This window comes from Montipora foliosa, chromosome 10 (assembly GCF_036669935.1).
Source record: "Montipora foliosa isolate CH-2021 chromosome 10, ASM3666993v2, whole genome shotgun sequence".
NCBI lineage: Eukaryota > Metazoa > Cnidaria > Anthozoa > Scleractinia > Acroporidae > Montipora > Montipora foliosa.
This window is the reverse complement of record NC_090878.1, coordinates 28,658,144-28,680,643: the sequence shown is the minus strand read 5'-3', so window position 1 is coordinate 28,680,643 and position 22,500 is coordinate 28,658,144. Positions and strand designations below refer to the sequence as shown.

The 22,500-nt window shown below is 40.9% G+C and overlaps 1 protein-coding gene and 1 pseudogene across 1 annotated transcript in view; one reads left to right on the top strand and one right to left on the bottom strand.

The window, feature by feature from the left end:
- LOC137973947 (uncharacterized oxidoreductase YjmC-like) overlaps positions 1-15,366 on the bottom strand; it is a 20,229-nt gene extending 4,863 nt beyond the window's left edge. The window contains exons 1-9 of the mRNA XM_068820854.1: positions 14,946-15,366; positions 13,664-13,776; positions 13,020-13,095; positions 12,563-12,624; positions 12,304-12,357; positions 11,552-11,650; positions 11,205-11,270; positions 2,489-2,558; positions 162-280 (exon numbers count right to left, since the gene is read on the bottom strand). Of these exons, the coding sequence (XP_068676955.1) occupies positions 162-280; positions 2,489-2,558; positions 11,205-11,270; positions 11,552-11,650; positions 12,304-12,357; positions 12,563-12,624; positions 13,020-13,095; positions 13,664-13,776; positions 14,946-15,189 (903 nt within the window). The 5' untranslated portion in view covers positions 15,190-15,366. The remainder of the gene's footprint in view (positions 1-161; positions 281-2,488; positions 2,559-11,204; positions 11,271-11,551; positions 11,651-12,303; positions 12,358-12,562; positions 12,625-13,019; positions 13,096-13,663; positions 13,777-14,945) is intronic.
- LOC137973950 (uncharacterized) lies at positions 5,498-8,576 on the top strand (annotated as a pseudogene).
- Positions 15,367-22,500: the final 7,134 nt, after the last annotated feature.

The following is a 22,500-nucleotide window of genomic DNA, read 5'->3' as shown; positions in this document are numbered from 1 at the left end:
CGGCGATGACGTCACGTGAAAACCTCCCTTTAAAAAAACATCCAACAAAGCCGTTGGTCGATAACGTATTGACTCATTCATCAGATAAACAAAGGATGTAAATGAAATAAATCATAAATATATACTTTTCGTTTAACAATACCAAGAAATACCCTACTCACTAAATTGGCCACTCTTTCATCACCTTTCCACCGCCTGACGCTGGGCCCGAAAGCCGCATCTGCTAGAATGCCGCAAAACACCTCTACCATCATTGCCAAGCCATACCCTTTAAAACCACCTGCAAGAAGAAAACCATACGACTGATACATTTTAAACGAAATCAGTTACGAATGATTAACAAGATCCTCGTTCTTTCGGGTTTGCCACCATTGGTTGCCTTGAATTTTACGACCATTTTTTGTGCTTCCGTCTGAGTGTCATCATTAATCAGTAAATAAGCTACTGCTGATACCTCGAGAGAGCGAGCAAACCCTTCAATTGGTTGAAAGAGACAGCAATAATTGCAGCGACTTGAATGGAAAGTAGCTTTCTCTGTGCTGCGTTAGGTGCTACTAAGATAAAAAAAAAACAGTTCTCGATTTTCTTCACATTGCGTAAGTAATGGCGATGAATGCTAAACAGGCGAATTTTTTTTTTGCAGCAATTTTAAGAGGAAGACGTTTATGTTAACTCCAAATTTTTACTTAACGGTCCGCCATTACTTTTATTTGTGCATTTCCCACCGATAAACTCTTAGCGATCGGGATCGAGGAGAAAATGACGTCATTTACTCACCACTCCAAAATAAGGTGAGACACTTAGTTTTGTGTATATAAGGTGGCAAACGATTTTCCTAAAGTTTCACTAAGTTTAAATATGCTGTTACCAGAACAATTTATGAAAGCTAACCATTTCGAGTCGGCGCTTAGACCTAATCACTAGAGATCACTCCCTAACCCAGTAGTTATTCTCTGCCTAAACAGAGTGTTGTTTATCTGCAAAGTGGATTAACAAAAATTATTAAATTCTCAACCTCGGATAATGCAATTCTCGTGCTCTGATTGGTTCACTCAATCTCGGTTATCAGCTCATATACCTTGGTTTGACCTTATATGGTAAATGATTGCGCTTAGCGTTGCTAAACTAAAAACGTTTACGCCAGAAAGCGAAATTTCTTTCGGTATAAAGCAAAAGAAAAACGTTTTTGTGGAAAGTTTGGATCACTTTCGAAGCTTAGTGATACGCGAAAAGGTAAGAAATGTTTTTGTGATGAGCCTGCGTCTGTCTTACCACGAGGTATTACACAATATCGCATCTTCATCAACTTTTTTCGATTTCGGTAGGATTTTCTCTCTATTTTCGCTCGTATTTTGTACTTCCAAACTTTTGGAGTTTAAGGAATTTAATAAAACGATTATTCCATTCGCGCTTGTTGGATATGAGAGTGGTTATAGCCAACTCGGCGCTACGCGCCTCGTTGGCTATTTACCATCTCATATCCAACGCGCGCTCATGGAATAATTGTTAATTATTCTTTTGTCTTCCGGAATTAGACACTGCCAAACTGCCCATAGTAACTGAAGCCGAGTGGGTTAACATCCAACCACATGATTGGTTGATTTGAACCCACTTTGTGGATTTCTGTCAAGGTGCTCCAACTGTTTTCACAAACATAATTGAATTGCATACGGAACCAGCGCCCATATGTTTTTTAGTGTGCACGGCAGTCAAAACTGTGCTATCCCGTTAATCATTTTCCCTCTCATCGAAAACGCTGTGCGCAAACGACGTTGTTGTCGATCTACCCTGTCGAAAGTACGCCACCAAAGTCTTTTTTCGCGAAGTTAACCCAAATAAATACATTATCAATACAGTTTGACGTCTTCTTACACTTGAAAATATCACACTGAATTCGTCTTAAAATAGTTTGAAAAAGCACAAATAACGGCCTAAGCACAACAGCTGACGTTCGGATCATCGCTCGCCGGCAAACAAGTTTTGGCGCCAAAGATTGCTGACAAAGAAGTTGCCACAAAAACCTTTTAAGTGGTTTTCTGGTCCTTTAATATCGGACAATTGACGTGACGTCTGATAGCACAGTTTTTCCCGCTCGCTGAATTCTGATTGGTCAATTTAAATTTCAGTAGCTCTCGCCGAATGCACGGTGGTGACAGAAAAAATAAAAAAACTTCAGAGTCCACACAATTATAGATAAAATTATTAAATACACTGCTAGCAGGAATGAGACAAGCTGTGACATCAAATGCCTGTCCATTGAGGTCTCAGGTGTTGTGGATAGGTCACTATACGACAGTTTCAATTTGTGCAAGGACTTTAGTATTTGTTCACGTAACCTTGAATATGCACACGAAAAGCACATCTGCGTAAAGGCGTGTACAGAACCCTTCGGCAACGCTTAATGCCGAGGATATTTTATACTCTGGATAGTGACTTATCCATGGGATAAACTTATCCAGCTATAGAAGAGCTGGGCCCAAGATCTTACTTGTTATTTCCATTCCACCAAGGGGCAGTTGGCCTCCTCCAGAAAGTACTTTTTCAGGGTCCAGAGTTTCCTGAAAGTTAAACAAAAAGGCTCAGAAAGACAAGCTTGAACTGACTTGGCCCAGGCCCCAATTGACTGCTTCGACGATACGGCGGCCATTTTGAATTATATTGCTCCAATAGCTGTTATGGGATGCCCAGGGGGGCAAATACATATTGAATTTTGCTCCCTGAGCATCCCATAATATACATTTAAAGAATAGAAATCAAAATGGCCGCCGTATCGTCGAAGTTCAAAGACTTCCCGTGGATAAATCACTATCTGTGTAATGATTTCACTATTTCCTCCTATAACCATGATTATTAAATTCTCAACCTCGGTTAATGCATTTCTCGTTTTCTGATTGGTTCACTGAGTCTCGGTTATCAGCTCATATACCTTAGTTTGACCTTATATGGCAAATGATTGCGCTAAGCTTTGCGTGTGGTAAGTTTGGATCAATTCCGATCGACGTTTAGAAGTATGCAAAACGGTAAGAAATGTTTTTGTGATGAGCCTGACCACCAGGTATGACACAACATCGCATCTTCATCAACTGTTTTCGATTTCGCTCGGATTTTCTCGCTTTTTTACCGGCGGAGGGGTTGGCGCAGTGGTAAGATCTCTGCCTTCCAACCCTAAGGTCCCGGGTTCCATTCCCGGTTCTGCCGAGACTGGAATATTTGGCGACCTTCTTTCCCGCTAAAGTTCACTCAGCTTTCCATCCTTCCGAGGTCGGTAAAATGAGTACCAGCATGCATGGACTGCTTAGAAGCGGCTGCAATTTGCGCCTGTATATGTTTCCAGTCCGCTGGGGGTAAATTGATCATTGTAAAGCGCCTTTGAGACGTTAGTGATAAAGGCGCTATATAAATGTACCACTTTACTTTACTTTACTTTTTTCGCTCGTATTTCGCACCTCCAAACTTTTGGAGTTTAAGGAATTTAATTAAACAGTTATTCCATTCGCGCTTGTTGGATATGAGACTGGTTATAGACAACTCATATACAACGCGCGCTCATGGAATAATTGTTAAATATGCACACTCAAGGCACATCTAAGTAAGGATTTGTACGAAAACCTTGGACAACGTTTAACGTATAGTATATTTTACATTCTGGATAGTGACCTACATGCATCCTCTGGATAGAGAACTGGGGCCAGGTGTGCTAAAGGGCCCAAAAGAAAGGTGTTGTAAAAGATGGGTAAAGAAGACAAAAAATGGAGTCCAAGATAGGATTTAAACCCTAGGACCTTCGTATTGCCATTCGGATGCACTACCCACTTAGCTACCCAACCTGATAGGGAGCCACAGGTCTTTTATCTTTAGCTCTTTCTAACAACTGAGCAGGAGGTCTGTATGGGAGAATCTTGATCGAGGTCGTGAGTACAGACCGAACGCAGTGAGGTCTGTACAAACGACCGAGGTCAAGATTCTCCCATACAGACTGACTAAACTCGGTTAATAAAATGTTTATTATATGGCAAACAAGAACAATTTTATTCGTTTAATGTAACTGGTTTGGATTAACTGACATTCTGCTTTCGAACGGCGATGAGCTGAACTTAATTCTGCTCAAGTTTGCTTGAGTTAACTGAATAGAGTGTAATGTGAAGTGCTAGATTTCAGTCCCATATGAACCATGTGAGCGTTAGCCCTACAGATGGAAATGGGCCCACACAAGGACAGAGAAAAATTCTGACCAATCGACCGTCCTAAAAACTTGGTTCTGCTCTTCCTAAAAACTGTGTATCAATATTTTATTTACTTTTGCATCAACAAATCTGTACCTTGCTTATTTCGCATTTTTGAGCATTAAAATAGAATTTTCGGTCCTTTCTTGCTGTTGCAAAGTGGTATATTTTTGAGGTCATCCATCCACATACTAACCCCAGCGCACAGGGATTAACTTCAGTGACCTTTTGTGTTAGAAAGGTGTCAGACGCTCAGGGTGCACGCTTAAACTTGTGGTGAAAAAGAAGTTGTGAGGGAACTTGAAAATGATCAACATGTCAGCCTCGAAGCTAATGTTTCTCGATTCCCTTTTATTTTCTTCAATCTTCCTGGGTTTAGTATTTTGCTAGTGATCACATGTCTTCTCAGGGGGCTTTTTACCCAGACATCTACCATAGCACTATAATGATACAAGGTACCAAAACAATAACGTGTACTATTAGGGCTATATATGAAGCAAAGACAACTTGAATCTCCTGGAAGACAAAACGCAGCTCAGTTGACAATATGGAATAAGGCGCGGTGTTACTGCACTACGTACTTACGCAATGCGTGCCTATTTTTCTCATCATGCTTTTTGGCACTGCCATAAATAAAGATTAGTGGAAGAAAATACTCAAAACTTTTGCATTTTAGTTTGCAACTTTTTCACCGCAAAACATTACCGGTCTAGATGCCGGTCTACAATAGTAGGCACCTAAGAAAAAAATATTTGAAGACATAACAGACCCAGAAATACGCTGCAAAATTCTTGTTTTAATAATTTGATGGCCAACACCAAAGAGCCTTTGCCGCATTTAGCAACTTTAATTCATTATTTTCGTTCGATGAGCAACTAGTTTGGCCAACTTTGTTTGCACCCAACATCGCAACATCATCTCCATATCGTAGTTTCCACTCTGGCCAGACGATTTTAGGTTCCGATGGGGTAACCTTGAGGAATTAAAGGTGTTGCTCCCTTACCTCATGATCGATCACAAACCAAAATTTGACTTGATTTACTTTAATTGTTCATTTCAGTTTACAGTGTCCCCAATTAGCGCTCCAGCGCTAGAACGACTAGACACTTAAATAAAGTTCCTTTTACCATTGCATCGAAGTGTTTCCACACAATCAAAAAATCCGGATGACCTGCATAAATTGATATACTTCCCGTATTACGAAATCTAAAATACAACATGTCAACAAGACTGGGTGTTGCGTTTCATTTCTTAGCATAGCACATTTTGTTTGTTCATTACTGCAATTATTTCAAAAAGGATCAGCACGTTCCTGGTTCGTAAGCGGCGAATTCATCTTGTCAAAAAAACACAGCAGTCGAAAAGTGCTGAAAGAAAGCCATTCTGCAGCAATGAAACATCAAGAAGACAAGCGGACCAACAGATTTGGCAGATTGTGTTCTGCGTCCGGTTTGTTGTTGTCTGTTATGTGTTGCGTCGGTCTAATTCATGTGGAACTCAAAATACAACAACAGCATCGACTAATATCACATTTAGTAACATCCTGTGATCAGCTCGAGACTAAAATCCTACGAAAAGTACAGCAGAAATACAGAGAATGGCAAGATGACAGGGACCAATGGAGGCATACAAAAGGTCAGTTGATTGAAGATTTTATATACTTTAAAAGCTTTGCAACGCTGTCAATGTTTGTCGGGCTTTTTTGTCAGTCCTGGTTTACTTGCCATACCGGACACTTCAACATCCTTTTGTCAAACAAATATTATTTCAAAATAAATTTCATAAAAACTATGCTTGCTGTTATCCTCCGCCTGAAAAGAAGTCTTTATATCATGGTTCACGTTTTTGATTGTGGGAGGCGCGGTGGCCTCATGGTCAGTGCGCTCGACTCTGGATCTAGTGGTCCGGGTTCAGGGCCTGCCCAGGGACATTGTGTTGTGTTCTTGGGCACGACACTTTACTCTCACGGTGCCTCTCTCCACCCATAAATGGGTACCGGCGAATGTAATGCCGGGGATAACCCTGCGATGGGCTGGCATCCCATCAAGGGGAGAGTAGCAATACTCCTAGTCGCTTCATGCTACAAAAACAAGTTTTTTTATTAATCTTTGCGCCATAATTTTTGTGTACTGCTAGGACTGGCAAATCAAATGCCAAGAATATTCACCATGACAATTACGATCGTGAGTTTTTAACGATTTATGAATCGATCAGTGCTGCATCTCGATATCAATTTCATATTTCCAGAAGGAAACCAAGGGACCTGGGGCAGGCAAAAACGAGCTTCACCAGAACAGTCACAACTAAAATCTCTCCAATCAGCGTCTGATGTAAAACTGCTGATCAAACAAGAGCTTCAAACACTGCAAAACCAAATGTGTGCCACAGATGAAACTCTCTGCCGATCAGGACAAAAAGGAAATAGTGGGAAACGAGGAAGACCGGGAACCCAGGGTAGACCAGGACCCCCAGGGAGACCCGGGCCACAGGGACCTCCTGGTAAACATGGCCCAATAGGACCTCAAGGACTGATAGGCATGAAAGGGGATATGGGGATTCCGGGTAATACTGGGCCCACGGGACCACCCGGTATGCCAGGAGTAAAGGGCGCTAAAGGTGATCCGGGCCAGTCTATCTCAGCTCCTTCTCTGCTTCAGCCTCCGATGGAAACTACGATTAATGAAAGTCAAACAGCCATCTTGAAATGTTCACCAAATGGAAATCCATTACCAAACGTCAAGTGGTCTAAGCTGAATTCATCACTTCCGGCTGGATGTCACGTGATTGAAACCAGTGGCGCTCTGATTGTGAGGGATGTTAGCCCTGGAGACGAAGGGGTTTACAGCTGCAGAGCAGAGAACTTGTTAGGAAGCGCTAACGCGTCAGCTAGGCTGACTGTTCAGTGTAAGTTGCCTTTCTCATTGATGTTTCGTCACTGTCCTTTCAGGCTCTGATTCACTTCAAATCTTGAATAAAATTGATTCGATTGTTTGACGCCATTCTTTGCAACGCAGAAATGAATTACTTCGCTGATTGTGACAAACATTTTAAAGGTCACTTACTGTATAAAACTAACTTTTTCACGAAGCAGGATTTTAGGCCAGTTACTTGATTTGTTACTCTTCCTTATTCGACAGTCGCTCCCCGGCTCCTGTCACCATCCACAGAAATATGGGCAGAAGAGGAGCAAAATGTCACCATCCCCTGCAATACTGCTGGTCAGCCGCAGCCAAGTGTCACATGGTCCAAATCAGTTGGTCGTTTGCCAGTAGGAAAAACAAAGATGACAGAGAAAAACTTAATAATACACAATGTGGAAAAGAAAGATAGAGGAATATACATTTGTAAGGCGCAAAATATTCTGGGATCGATAGCACCAGTGTATCAACTCACAATATTCTCTCGTCTGCGATTTAAAGTCCGTCCCCCAAAAGATGTAACACCAGTGATTGGTCAGAGTATCCATCTTCCCTGTGTGGCCGAGAGCGACTTAAAAACCGCTGTAACTTGGAAGAAGGATGAAGAGCGTTCACTTCTTCTTGGTTCAAATATGTTATTGAATGGAACACTGGTTCTTCAAAATGTTAAAAAATCTCACCAAGGAACTTACACCTGCAGAGCAACCAATGCGCTGACAAGAATAGAAGCTAAGGTAAAACTTAACACTCCTGTTAATGCGAGATCCTGCTCTGATATACGGAAGTACGTCAGCATCCCAAGCGGAACTTACGTCATTGATCCAGATGGCCCAGGAGGTCTGGCACCATTTAAAGTCTACTGCGACATGACATACAAGAATAGTGTTGGCGTGAAAGTCATCAGTCACGACAGCGAAAGCAAAACCTACGTCAATGGTTATGACTCTCCAGGTAGCTATTCACGTGACATTCATTATACATGAGCAAGTTTGTCTCAGCTGGCGAGTCTCACCAGAGTCTCTTCACACTGTGAACAGTTTATTAAGTATGAATGTTATGATTCAGTGCTGCTCAACAATAACAATCCTTACGGATGGTGGGTGTCGCGGGATTCGGTTAAGATGACGTACTGGGGTGGAGCGTCAGTCAGTAATAAGTGCGCATGCGGGATGACCAACTCATGTGCAAACCCCAGTCGTGGTTGCAACTGCGATAAGAACGACGCCAAATGGCGTGAAGACAGCGGTCTCCTCACAGACAAGACACGCCTTCCAGTCAAACAACTCAGGTTTGGGGATGCCAGTGGCTCTGAGAAAGGCTACCATACACTTGGTAAATTAAAGTGTTATGGACTAGTGTGAAAAATAACAGGTTGACGTAAGGAACTTGCTCCCGTTGTTCCAAGGGTTGATAGCGCTATCCACTGGATAAATCACTATCCACTGGATAACTCAATCGGTTTTGCTGGTGTTTATCCGCTGGATAGTGATTCATAGCGTTATCCACCTTTTGAACAACCGAGGCCAGATGTTTAGAGAATTCCCAAAATCAGAAAAATATCTATAACAAACGGAGAGTTCGTTTCAATCCCTCGAACTCAGGGTTCTTGTTAAGAGCCGGTAACCGGTTATTTTTACCGGCTGTTCACGTAAATGTTACCGGCTGTTTCACTGAAATATTTACCGAAATTATCCAACGAATGTTCGTCTGTTCAAAGGTGAAATGACATTGCGTTTATGAGAAAATATTGCTTTCCCCTTCCAACCAATCCTGTGAAGATATTTGGCACATGTTATCGCTTCGAAAATATACCATTTGTTAAAGCAATCCAGCTTGTTTTTGCCAACTCACCCCTCGAAATGATGTCCGCCATGTTTCCTTCCCATTCCTCCCGCGGCCAGGGGAAATCGGCATCCACACGTGGAAAACGACAGATTTGGTTTTCAACCAAAGCGTCAGAAAAGCGGTGGTGAGTGAAAATCAATGAAATAGCATAACCTATTTTCTTTGTGCTGAGTATTAAATTAATTTAACAGCCCCTGGCACGCGACAGCGATCGATACGAACGTCAAGTTAAGACTTGAGCTCGCTAGCCCGTGCAGGGGCAGGTAACAAAGTTACCTGCTATTTTTGTTTTTTTACCTCCTGTGCAAAAACTCAGCAAGAACCCTGCGAACTTTATCAGTGATATGAAATGATAAGTCTTAATTAATCACGTGCACATCACCCCTTGCACGTTTCGAGACACGAATGGAGGAATTCATTTCGTTTTAATAAGAAGTTTGAAGTAAATCTTATGTGATAAGAAAGAAAAAATAGATCAACCTCGTTCCCAGCGTCTTTCTTGACAATGGAGGCAGAGAAGAGAGACCCTGGGAACGAGGTTGAAAATACACAAGAACATGGCCGTTGTATCATCACTTTGCCCGATGTGAAGTAATCCGGAATCTGGAATCCAACAAACGTGAGGCTTTAAAATCTGGAATCCACTGTATGGAATGCAGAATCAATGGATTTCGATGAAATCCAGGATCCATTTCGGCAGAACCCGTGAACCCACTGGAATACGGAATCTACGACTGGACTCGAGATCCGGGATCCACTATTTGGGATCCGGAATCCACGGGCTGAGATCTGAAATGCGAGGGCTACCTTGGAATCCTTTACATAGGGCCAGTCAGTGTTTACACTTAACATACCCTGTTATTGGTTGCTGCAATCGTTAGAACTGATTTCATCATGATTACAATACATATGTCCGGTACACATGTATGCTACGTTAAACCTAGAGTACAGTGTATCATGAAGAACTTCGTCTTTCTTGCTCAAGGCGATTCCAAGAGGAAACAATTGAAACAATGAGGCTACGGCATCCCACGTATAAAACTTTCGTTTAATATCTAGGAATCTTGATACGTATACAACAATCCTTCCTGGAAGTACTATATTGATTATGTATCATCAAAAATAATTAAAGAAATTGCTGTAATTAATAGATTAAGACATTTTGTCTCATTTGCCAATCTTCTTAACACAACCGCTCCTTAATTAAACCTGATATATCTTATGGTCTCATAACCTGGGGCCAAGGTATTCCCTCAGGGATCGTAAATTTACTTATTTTATGCAGTACTTACATGTAGGTTAACCATATTTGATATGTTAGTTTTGTAATTAATTACAAGTAGCTTCATGATTTTTATTTTCCTCTTTGTTGTATTTAATGTTTTTGATTTTCTTTTATTAACAGAGACTACTTGTTTTAGGAAGGTGGCCCGCCTAGAATAGCTTTGTTAATGTCAGGTCACCTAGGTCTGTATTGTGTCATTTTTAACTACAAGAAACTGATTGACTGATTGGCACAATGTCATGCGCCTCAAGTTTCAAATGCAACTATTGATGTATCACGGTGAAATTCCCTGTGAGGATGATAAGGAGTAATTGCCCCCTTCTCAAGAGTGCATTAAACCATTGATCATCAAATATTGCAACGCGTGACTGGGATTGGTTCTTTCATTTACTAATTAAAACCACCTTTCTGCACGCCTACGAAAGGCTTGGTAGGATGTTAAAAGACGAAAAATCATGCAATTTCTGCTAAAAGCTGTCTTTCAAATTCCATTTTCACTGTACACCATTTTCAGCTAAGATGACCATACAAGCCTAATCCAATATTAATTCCAAACAAATAGAATGGCACAAAAATGTGTATTTGGAATGGAGCAAGACAAAAGTGGTCCAATGGAAATGGGTGTCTTGAGAACAATGACCCCTAAGACCCCGAAGATTCGAAAACGTAAAAAGTACCGGTGACCCAAAACCCTCAGTTTGGCTAGCCCTAGGCCTAAAGTTGGTTTTTAGGCCTAGGGTTAGCCAAATTGAAGGTTTTGGCTTACTTTCTATGTTTTCGAGTCTTAGGGTCTTAGCATCTTAGGGGTCTTTGTTTTCAAGACACCCCAATGACAACCACATGATTCTGGAAAAGAACTCCATCAAGTTAACCTTTTTGAGAGCTACATGTATCTGTTCTCATGTACGAGCACTTGAGACAGTGGCATCTTACCTGTCCTTCTGAGTCAACACCCCATCCATGAGGCATTTCCACTCCTTTTCTATTTGCCATTTCTATCTATACACAAAAGAAATGTAAGTAAAGCAATGAGATTAAAGAAGACACCATGCTAAGTTGCTAACAATAGACTACCAACTGTGTGTCCCATGCAAGGATCAAAATCCACCTGACCGCACAATACTACTCACGTAATGCGTAACAGAAATCTAGGACTGAAGCCAAAACTACAATGTCCAGGCTATTACTGACCCTGAAATTTGGATCTTTGAGGTTTAAGCACACACAAGTTACATGTCTGGTGGGAATTTCCTGGTTGATAAGAATTGTATTTCACCTACCTTGCCAAGAGCAACACAACTTGTTGCCATGTCAAGAACAAAGCTGTCACCATTTTTTCCTGGAGCAGCCACTGATATTGGATTGGTACCTAAAGTAACCTATGGATGAAAGTAAATCTGACACAGTTAATGTGGCAGTAGCTTGTTGCATCCTTATCTTCCAATGAATTTACGTTCAGTCGTAGCAAACTGTTTGTGCTAAATTGGAATGTTTTCCAACAATTTCTGATCTTGACCTGGATAAAGTAACCTGGTGTTGTTAAACAAGCAGTTATGCCTCTCACATTCTCATCTTCCAATGAATCTACTTTTAAACTCTTTGTGCAAAAATGTGAATGTTTGGCAACTGCCTCTGACAATGACGAGAATCAAAGTATTAATTCACTTGCTACAGTCAAGTGACAGTAGCCTGCCACATGCCTATCTTCTTACAGCATGGCTGGCGCAGTGGTGAGAGCACCCGCCTTCAACCAATGTGTCCCGGGATTGATTCCCAGAATCGACACCATATGTGGCTTGAGTTTGTTGGTTCTCTAGTCTGATGTGAGAGGTTTTCCCTGGGTACTCCGGTTTTCCCCTCTCGTCAAAAACCAACAATTGATTTGATTTGTTCTGATTTCAGTTGATTTATAGTATCCCCAATTAGTAGAGCACTCTTGCTTGGGTAAATAACCTTGAGACTTAAATAAAGTAATTATTATTATCATTATTGTTATTATTATTATTATTATTATTATTATTATTATTATTACCTTGCGTGCTCTTGTTGGCACTATCAGAGGGGAGGTGTTTGTGAAACTCATTCCCTAATTCGATACAACAAAGCATTTCAAAACAACTGATGAGAATTTGAGGTATAATTATATTCGAAAAATAAAACCAGTTTGACAAGACTCTTAATTTAGCATAGTGCCTTTTACAAACCAATACAATTCCTGCGAGTGTATGCTAATGAAATGCAAAAATGATTGAACTGCACCAGTGTAATTGACACAAGGAATGTTCACTAACAATTAATCCTTGTTCCACAGCTTTTAAGGTATACCAACCAGCAATACCATAGTGATTTGAACCTAAAAAGGCAAACAAATCAAAATGGAAAGAATAGTTTATTTTTAGTATTGTCACGGATGACTTCACCTAATTTTCAAATTGCTACAGCAAGCAATATGTCCCAATCGAAAAAACAGAAAATTAATTTCTAGCATCGCTAACAATTCAATAATTTACAGTCAATGCCATACACCTCCAGTGTACATGTATCAATGTTTTTACTCAGAGAGAAAAATGCATGTGTCAGCTAGTTGTCAGCCTTGTGTCAGCTAGATTGTATCGGCCTTGTGTTTGCTCACATAACAGAGCCATGCAGCTGCCCATTGTGCATTGGCAAAAAATTACAGTCAGCATTAAAAATCTAACAAAGGTCTGAAAAGCAAAGAGTTGAGGCAGCAGCTTAGTTACTATTTACCTCGGCACGCCACCCATCCAACTCCGGTGTCTTTAGCTTTCTCTATGGCTATCTCATTGCAAAAGTTACCCACAACCTTTTTCCAGAAAACAAAACAAAGTATTAGAAACCTTAAACCAAAACCAACTTTAATTCTTAAGCCACAGATGCTGGGTGTTGGATCGAGAGAATCTTGCTTTAAGCCTCAGTGAGAGGGGTGGAACTAAATTGGTTCCTATCCTACGTGTAAATGTTAGGCAGGTAAGTAAAAATTGAGGTTAGTTGGAGTTGAGGGGGTATAGAATAAGATTGTTATCATGGCATTATCAATTTCTGGGACAAGGGGTGATAAAAGGTGTTTCTGTCTCCAATGTTGATGTTTATTAAAATTTAAAAGATTGCATCTCAGAGTGTCTGTAAGATCCAATGACAGGGTGAGAGTTCTTCCAGACCTTCTTAACCCTTAATGATGCCTAAACCAGCCATACTTAGTATTTTACTCTGTCTAACGCCAGACGATTTTACTCCTCAATGGGGAACCCCCAGGTGTCCATGGGTTAGAATTATCTATGTAGATGTTCAGTACTAGGTATGGAATATACTTCGCAATGTGCATGATACATTGTACATTGTACCTCCCTCCTGCTCCTTTCAATCACACTTACCGGTCCCAAAAGATTGTTTCCTTCAACAAGCGCTGTTGCCATGGTTTCTTTCAGAATTTCAGGTTTTCCTTCCAAAGCTGTAGTGCCAACCTTGATGTCATGAACATACATTTCTAAAGTGTGAGAAAATTTTTAAAAAGCTGGAGTTGCACAATCTTGACATTCCAATGAACAAAAGCTAAAATTATTCTTTTACTTATGTTGATAAGAAATATGCCAGGGAGATGGTGCCAAAAGTACAGCAAACGTGGCATACATGTAAAATTGGTTTGGCAAAATATTGAGTCTTGAGATCTTTTCAGAAAACGATTCATCAGGAAAATTTGCAATTGGCAGCATGTTTTGTAGGCCCTCTAGTTTAACAGCTCCTGTCAATGTTTAATGTGCCCATCAACTGCTGAATATTATCCACTAAACAATTAAGAAAGAAATGCTGAGTGCTTCTCCGGTGACGATGTGCTAGGAAACAGAAATGGCCCTGGTGCTCAAGCAACCGATTTGAATGGATTAAAGGAAACGATTTTTAGACTTTGCTAGTAAAAAAATGAAGACCCATTTACACTACTAACAGAAAATAGCTGGAACTGGGATGAAAACCACAAGTTTGTTCCTCGTTTACACACCCCTTTCAGCTAAATGTGCTTTCATTAAAGTCGACGAGAACACGAACATTGCTTACATGGACATTACATATTGTATGTGATAGGTTTAAAGATAAATCAAATAATACATTGCAAAGAACGATTTGAGTGAGAGTGTGCACGTGTGCACTTCTAAAGCACTCTTCATAGTTCATATTCATATGTTTATTAGCCTGTTCCCGGCCTCCAGATAATTGGGAAAGAGAACAAAGTGCGTGTGAAAAATGAGTGGCTTTTCACACGCCGTTGATTTCGTTTTCCCGACTATCTGGGAGCCTGGAACAGGCTATATGTTTATTTACCCTCGGATTTTAGAGTAACTTCGCGTGGCTGGTATGTAGGTCCTTTAACTAACGAACTAGTCAGACTAGTTTAACTGAAAATTGAATTGATTGCTCCTGTTAATTTGACGAGAGAATACTTACATATGGACTAAACTCAAGAAAAACCTCAGTTGTAATAGTGAAATAAGTTACACAATTAATAAATGATTGGCATGAAAATCACTGATCGAAGCGTTAGTAGCTACAACATACAAAATGCTAACGCATTCTAGAACCAAGTCCAATGCAGTCAATTTAAACATTTTCAATGCTTTGATTGTCAAGTTTGTCAATGATTGTGTTTCAAGCATCGCTCACCTAATCTGTTCAGTCCGTGACTAAAATGTCCCCTCACATCTCCAGCAACAAGGACTTGTGACAGCGCTCGGCAGTGCTGGTCGGGTGTCCCAACAGACTTCATGCATCTTTCTATAAACGATCCTACTTCGCTTACCTCAACACATTTGTGTTTGTCCAATGATCTCAGACCAGTGTGCAAGTTACGAATGGATTTTGACAGGCAAACACAGAATTTCATACCACGCAGTTTCAACCGCGCCATGTTGCAGAAATTATTGTTTTTCCTCTCGTGTAACGATTTCTTTAGTCACGCGATCACCTCTAGGGCGTGACAAAGAACAAGGATGCAAAAGTTGTCTCACCCTACTAGCAGAGCCTTTCTTTTGCTTGCTCAATTTTGGTGGTCTCGAGAAAGATTCTGCATGAATCGAGTAAGATCTTTATTAAGCATGCGCTGCATGTTGCCAGGATACAGTTTCGAACCTTAACCCTAAGTGCTTGGCATTCAAGCAGATCCCACCTCTCTTCATGGTATAGCGGGCTCAATTATAACCATCCGTTTTATCACGAAAAGGATGCTCGCACTGGGAAAACCAGTTTGACGAGAGACAACAAGATTGACTAGTCCGGAATTTCAGGCTGCGGCGGCTTCAAAGAGTTGACGCGATTCAGGCAGAACCTCCTTTTCTCCTGCTCAGTAAAGAAAAAAGGAGGCTCTGCTCGCAGGGTGAAGTTGTCTTTCCCCACCCAGAAATAGGACTCTTCAAAGATTTTGGATATTAAAGACACAGTACACTGTTGCAACACATCAAGGACGTGGTAAAAAAACTGCGCGGCCATGGACCGAGCGCGGTTCTTGCTCTGCACGTTGTTTATTTTCAACCCATCCTCTACCACTGAAATGACTAATATCGACCATTCCTAAGTTTCTCTATTAAAATTGGCTATTATCGTCAATTTAGGATGCTCAGCCCTTGATAGGCATTATGGGAAATGCATATTTTTAAATCCTACCCCAATGTCTTAGAGTGATTTTACTTGACCTGTGAAATATATAGTGGAATATTACACGCTATATGTTCGTAAAAGCCCCTATCACATGGTGTATACAAGATCGAGGATGAAAAAACTGACACAAAAACAGAACACACAATAATGACACAACTGAAGAGATAAATTATACGACAGTTATTGTAATACTTTTCTCCGTTTATTAAGTGAAATTCTTCATTTTACATTTTTCTTTACTGCATGACTACCGTTTTAGATCTAAATAGTCTGAGCAACAGAAAAAACGATAGGTCTAATCAGGAGCTAGTGTTACACAATAACTATTATTCTCTGTTTCACGGGTCAAGTAAAATCACTTTAACTCGCTGGACTCGAAGCTGGGAATGTTCGATTATTAACCCTTTCACTTAACCACTAGACTACCGAATCGCTAACTGCCATAAATTTTGTTTTAAAATATGTCAATATATTTTTTTCTTCCGAATGCCGCTGTAAACGTGTATTATCAAAAGCTAAGAAACAAGTTTAACCATTTTAAAATCAAGTTCTAGACTTAACCACCATTCAGCAATGATTTTATATATACTAATTAGATCTGATAAATAATCGGTGCAATTGCCAGCCAGTTGAGCTTTAGTTGTTAAGTTGATAAAAACAGTTCCTTCACATTGGGTGCTCCGGGTTCAAATCCCGTCGGGCTATACAACTTTTCCTTTTTTTTCTTTTCATCTGCTACCACAAGTCCTGGGACAGAGGAATCTTAATTGACGATAACAGTCAATCCAGGCAAAATTACGAATTGTCGATAATAGTCATTTCAAAGGTAGAGGATATGTTGTTATTTTTTTATTAACCACGCGGCCATGGGCCGAGCGCAGTTCTTGTTCTGCAATCGGTTTTTTTTAACCGCGCGTCCATGGGCCGAGCGCGGTTCTTGCTCTGCAATCTGGCAGACAGCGGGGCGTGGTTCGAGTCCTGCAACGGAGCACTCGAGTATCCCGGAGTAACCATCGAAGAGATACATCTTTACGTTTACCGGGGTAACATATCACTATCGCATTCAACATAAACAAATCACAAGAAAAACCGGAGACTAATAGCCACTCCTAACAACGGAGAGAGAGAGAGAGAGAGAGAGAGAGAGAGAGAGAGAGAGAGATCGTTTCCCTTATTTCTTGGTTCCTCTTCAGTTATAGCTTGAGAGAGAATGGTAACAAGAATATCAATAACTATCAAACTGAAAAGTACTGGACTGTTAAACTGAAAAGAACTGGGTGAAACTATCAATATCCGATCAATATCCGGAGAATGGTAACAAGAATATCAATAACTATCAAACTGAAAAGTGCTGGACTATTAAACTGAAAAGAACTGGGTGAAACTATCAATATCTGGTCAATATCCGGAGAATGGTAACAAGAATAACAATAACTATCAAACTGAAAAGTACTGGACTATTCAATGGAAAGTTTAAACAGAACATAACTAAACTGACTAAACTGTTTACAAACAGACTGAGAGGCGCTAGAGGGAAAAAAAAAGGAAAAAAAGAAAAGAAAAACAAAACAAGAACAAGAACGGCAAAAACTGCAAATTTCCGCAAAATCCGCGCAATCCACCCTTTCCACCATGTTTAGGAAAAAAGCTAGAGGAATACTTCCAGTGCTGCTAGACAGTCGAATGAAGGATTTTCCTAATGATAGCGGAAACGGCGGATTTCGCGGATTTCACGGAAATTTCAACATATATATAATTTAATAATATTAATAATAATAATAATAATAATAATTATTATTATTAATATTATTATTATTATTAAATTATATATATGTTGAAATTTCCGTGAAATCCGCGAAATCCGCCGTTTCCGCTATCATTAGGAAAATCCTTCATTCGACTGTCTAGCAGCACTGGAAGTATTCCTCTAGCTTTTTTCTTAATCATGGTGGAAAGGGTGGATTGAGCGGATTTTGCGGAAATTTTCAGCTTTTTCCGTTCTTGTTCGTGTTCTTGTTTTGTTTTGTTTTTTCCTTTTTCCACTTGCTCCTCTCAGTCTGTTTGTGAGCAGTTTAGTCAGTTTAGTGACATTCAGTATAAAATTTCCTCCAAAAAGAACAACGGTTTTGCTTTTTTAGGAGTGGGGTCATCATTTGTAAGCATCCCTTTCTTTTTAACGAAACTCCCTTTGTTTTGTATCAATCCGTTTTGATTGTTTCTTGACAAAACTATCCCGCTGCAAGTTGATATCAACAATTGCTAAATGCGATCCCACACTAGTTCGGAAAAACCATTTCTCAAATTCCTCTCAGACTTGTGTATCGTTATTGTGGCTTAGTAATCAAGTTTATTGTTCGACCAAAAATAGATGTTGATTGCAGTAGGTTGGTTGACTGACGATCTTCTGATCATTCTGAATACTACCACGAGAACATCTTCTTAACAAAGGAGAACTTTTACATCGTTATTGTGGCTTAGTGATGGAGTTTTTGTTCGATTAAAATAGCTGTTGATTGCAGTAGGCTAGGTGACTGACCCTTTCGTTTTGTATCAATCCGTTTTGTTTGTTTCTTGACAAAAGTATCCCACTGCAAGTCGATAAATGCGACCTCATGCACACTACTCGGAAAAAACCATTTCTCAAATTCCTCTCAAACTTTTGTATCGTTATTGTGGCTTAGTAATCAAGTTTATTGTTCGACCAAAATAGATGTTGATTGCAGTAGGTTGGTTGACTGACGATCTTCTGATCATTCTGAATACTACCACGAGAACATCTTCTTAACAAAGGAGAACTTTTACATCGTTATTGTGGCTTAGTGATGGAGTTTTTGTTCGATTAAAATAGCTGTTGATTGCAGTAGGCAAAGGTGACTGACCCTTTCGTTTTGCATCAATTCGTTTTGTTTGTTTCTTGACAAAAGTATCCCACTGCAAGTCGATATCAACAATTGGTAAATGCGACCTCACACTAGTTCGGTAAAACCATTTCTCAAATTCTTGTCAAACTTTTGTATCGTTATTGTGGCTTAGTAATCAAGTTTATTGTTCGACAAAAATAGCTGTTGATTGCAGTAGGTTGGTTGACTGTCGATCTTCTGATCATTATGAATACTAGCAAGAGAACATTTTCTTAACGAAGGAGAACTTCTACATCGTTATTGTGGCTTAGTGATGGAGTTTATTGTTCGATTAAAATAGCCGTTGATTGCAGTAGGCAAGTTGACTGATGATCTGCTGATCATTCTGAATACCAGCGAGAACATTTTTACATGAGGGAGAACGTTTACGTCGTTATCGTGGCTAAGGGATGGAGTTAATTGTTCGATTAAAATTATGGCTGCTGATCTATCGTGTATACTAGCAAGAACAATCGTTTAAAGAATCACAGAATGGCATTTGGGAACTGATGCTATGTCACAGTTTGCTATCGAAACGTCACTTTTGTCAGCATTGAATTGCTATTTTTTGTTGTTTGTTTTACCTTTAATTAAAGTCTCCTTGCATTATTCACGAGGATTTCACGAGTCTGCTGTCTATAAAATCTGAACGCGTTTTTCAAAGCCACACATCATCTTTGAAGATGCAGAGGGCCCGTTATCCATGTAGACAGCTCAATAGCAAGACCATCAGAAGTGCAGCTTTATGCTACCTAAGTCCGGTGTTTTTAGGAAAATGTAGTGTCATAAGTGCAAAATGTGTTTGTGATGTCCAGGAGGAGGGTTTCGAAAATGCTTGGAACAACGTGTGTAGGAACAGAGATGCTTGCGATAGGGCTCTTCATGGTTTGTTTGTCAAAATTTTACCATTTGAAAAATGCTTTTTGTCTTGTTTAGTCTGACGTTTTTTCTGGTGTCTTTCACAGGCATAAAGAACGTGGCATTCTTCTTCAGCGCTATTAGCACGGAAAGTCTAAAGAAACAAACAAAGAAGAAGAAAGCAGATGAAGAGGACGATGATAGCGATGATAATGAACACATTCCAGACTCGAGTCAATTGGCAAGTTCAACAAGCCAAGGATGGGTTACTAGTCACCCGACGATTGTCAATCAAAAGTTGTGCCCCTCACTTAATTATTGGATCGCGTTGACTACGCCTAACGGTGCTCCGTGCAATCCTCTTGTGATCCATCGTGCCCTTCTTGAGTGCAGAGTGGACGTTATTGCAAATCAGGTAACAAACTCTTTGTTGACAACATCAAAAGTCGTGCAAACGAACAGTAAATTTCAAAGCAGGAAGACAAGCAGGAGGGAAAAGCGAGCTATGAATTGAAAAGTAAAAGTCCACAAGACAATGTCCAGTGACTAGATTGGACAAAATGTATGACCCGTCCAAGCCTACATTTTCATAGTGGCACACATGATCTAGTCTCGAATTTTAGGTTGCGCCATCTTAAACTTTTGTCTGGAGTCCTCAGGACAACTAGTTACCGCAAAATTAAATGAACTTGTGTATGGCCTTAGCATTTCAGTTAATTGTTTTAACTATTCTGAATCTTATAGGTCCCCTGTCAAGAGGGCAAAGAATCTGGCGCAATGAAGGAGCTGTTTAAAGTCCTCAAGGACCATAAGAACCCATTTATGGAGGACCTGGTGAATACATCTTACCGATACTGCTTTCGGCATGAACTTGAAAGTTTCGTGGATGATTCTGATTCAGTGGACCTTGACGAATGCGGGACCGAGAACGTTGTCCGAGTTTGGCTGGTCGATTCCTCGTTTCACTCCAATCTTTCGTATGCTTTGAGGAAATTGCAAGATGCAAAATTGGTCATCGACCAGTTCGGTTTCCAGTTAGATGTCACGGGCATCCAGAGAGGAAGCGAAACCATCGAAGAACAGGCTAGGTTATCGGATAAACTCACAGTACTTGTGAATGACATTGGTATTGCTATGAAAAGGCTGGGGTATGCCCTTTATGGTGGCAAGGTGTACAAGAAATGCGACAAGGCAAAATACACGTATTCGTTCAAGTGCGAGGCGGAGGCTTTCGTCAATAGCTTGGCGGCAAATGAACTTTTCAAGGCGCGACTATTAAAGGACATGAAAAAAGTCATAGAGATCCTCGCTAACCCGCATTGCCAAGTCATTCGACCCCTTTGTGTAGATTATAATTTGATTGACGTCAATGACGGCTGGTGCTGGTCCATCAAGGAGCGTCGCTTCTTGGAGAATGCGGTGAAGGACAAGGACATTGGTCACGTTACACCCAGGGCATTTTCCCGATACGACCCGAAGAAAGAAGCAGAGCCTAAGTACTTCAAGGAAATCTTGGAAAATAGTCTCCCAGAAGCCGAAATTGAAATGTTTTGCGAGGACTTTCTAAGACTTTTGAACCACGACCAAAAACGCCACAAGGACAAGGTACCTTGTCTCATGGGCGCTGCGAACAGTGGAAAGACAACTTTGTTCCAACCAATTCTAGGAATAGTGCACCACAGCAATATAGCAACAATCACGAAACAACGAGTCTTCAACAAGGCCATGATTAATCGCTTTACAGAGATAATATTCATCGACGAAGCGAGTCCCTCCACACTAGACACAGACGACTGGAAGATTCTGACCCAAGGGGGGTACACGGCGTGTGATGTAAAGTACCAGACTGCAAAGTCATTCATTAACCGTTGTCCCATGCTGCTAACAGCGCAGCAAAAGCTTGAATTTAGGGCAGAAGATCAACCCGCGATGGATCGTCGGTTAAGGAACTACACATTTAAGAGTCTGCGCAATCCAAAAAAGAAAGCTGCAGAGTGGATTCGCAAGCATCCCATGGAGTGTATTGTATGGGCTTCGACAAAAGCCCGTCCACCGAGTGGCCAAGAAGAAAGTTCTGACGGCGGTCTGGAGGACCGCCAAGAAACGCAAATGGACGATGGCATCCTAAATGACAAGGAAAAGGACGCTCTGCGAACGTTGGCGCTCTCGGAAGATTGGACTGACCCACTAGAGGAGACAGGCGTAGTGCCCGCCCCGGTCGAAGAAAGCAGCGGAGATGGACCCAATTGGGATGACAGTCAGTGCTCCAGCAACATGAGGAGAACGATCGAGCTATGTTCCCCTGGTTCCCTACGACACCGACAAATTACCAGCATGTTACGAACGCGCGTGCGCGAGAGAGAAGAGCGATTTGCGCGGGAAGATCAGCTCCATCAATTCAGGCGAGACAGCTTAATTGCCAGAGGGGTGCCCAGAGAGCACGCGGACCTTCTTCCAAGGAACAGCTCCGATCCTTTGCCAACCCAGCTCAAGGAAGATCTGGATGCGTTACGTCAGAAAGAAATAGAGGAGGAGAAGGAAGCAAGGAAACAGAAAGCGAAAGAAGCATTCGAGGGCAGGTGGTTGAAAGAAACAGAAAAGGAGCTGTACGAGTGTGTCCAAAAATCCCTCCACGCTCGAGATCCCTATCTCCTCGCAAACCTGAAAGCATATGTCGAAGTACTCTGTGACAAGCTCAAGCTCCATCATAAGTCACTTGGAACTTACAACACAACCGAGGCGATAGAGGAGCGGAGGAGGGTATGTGTTGACCTTGGAATTCTCCGTCAGCAAGACCAACACTTGGT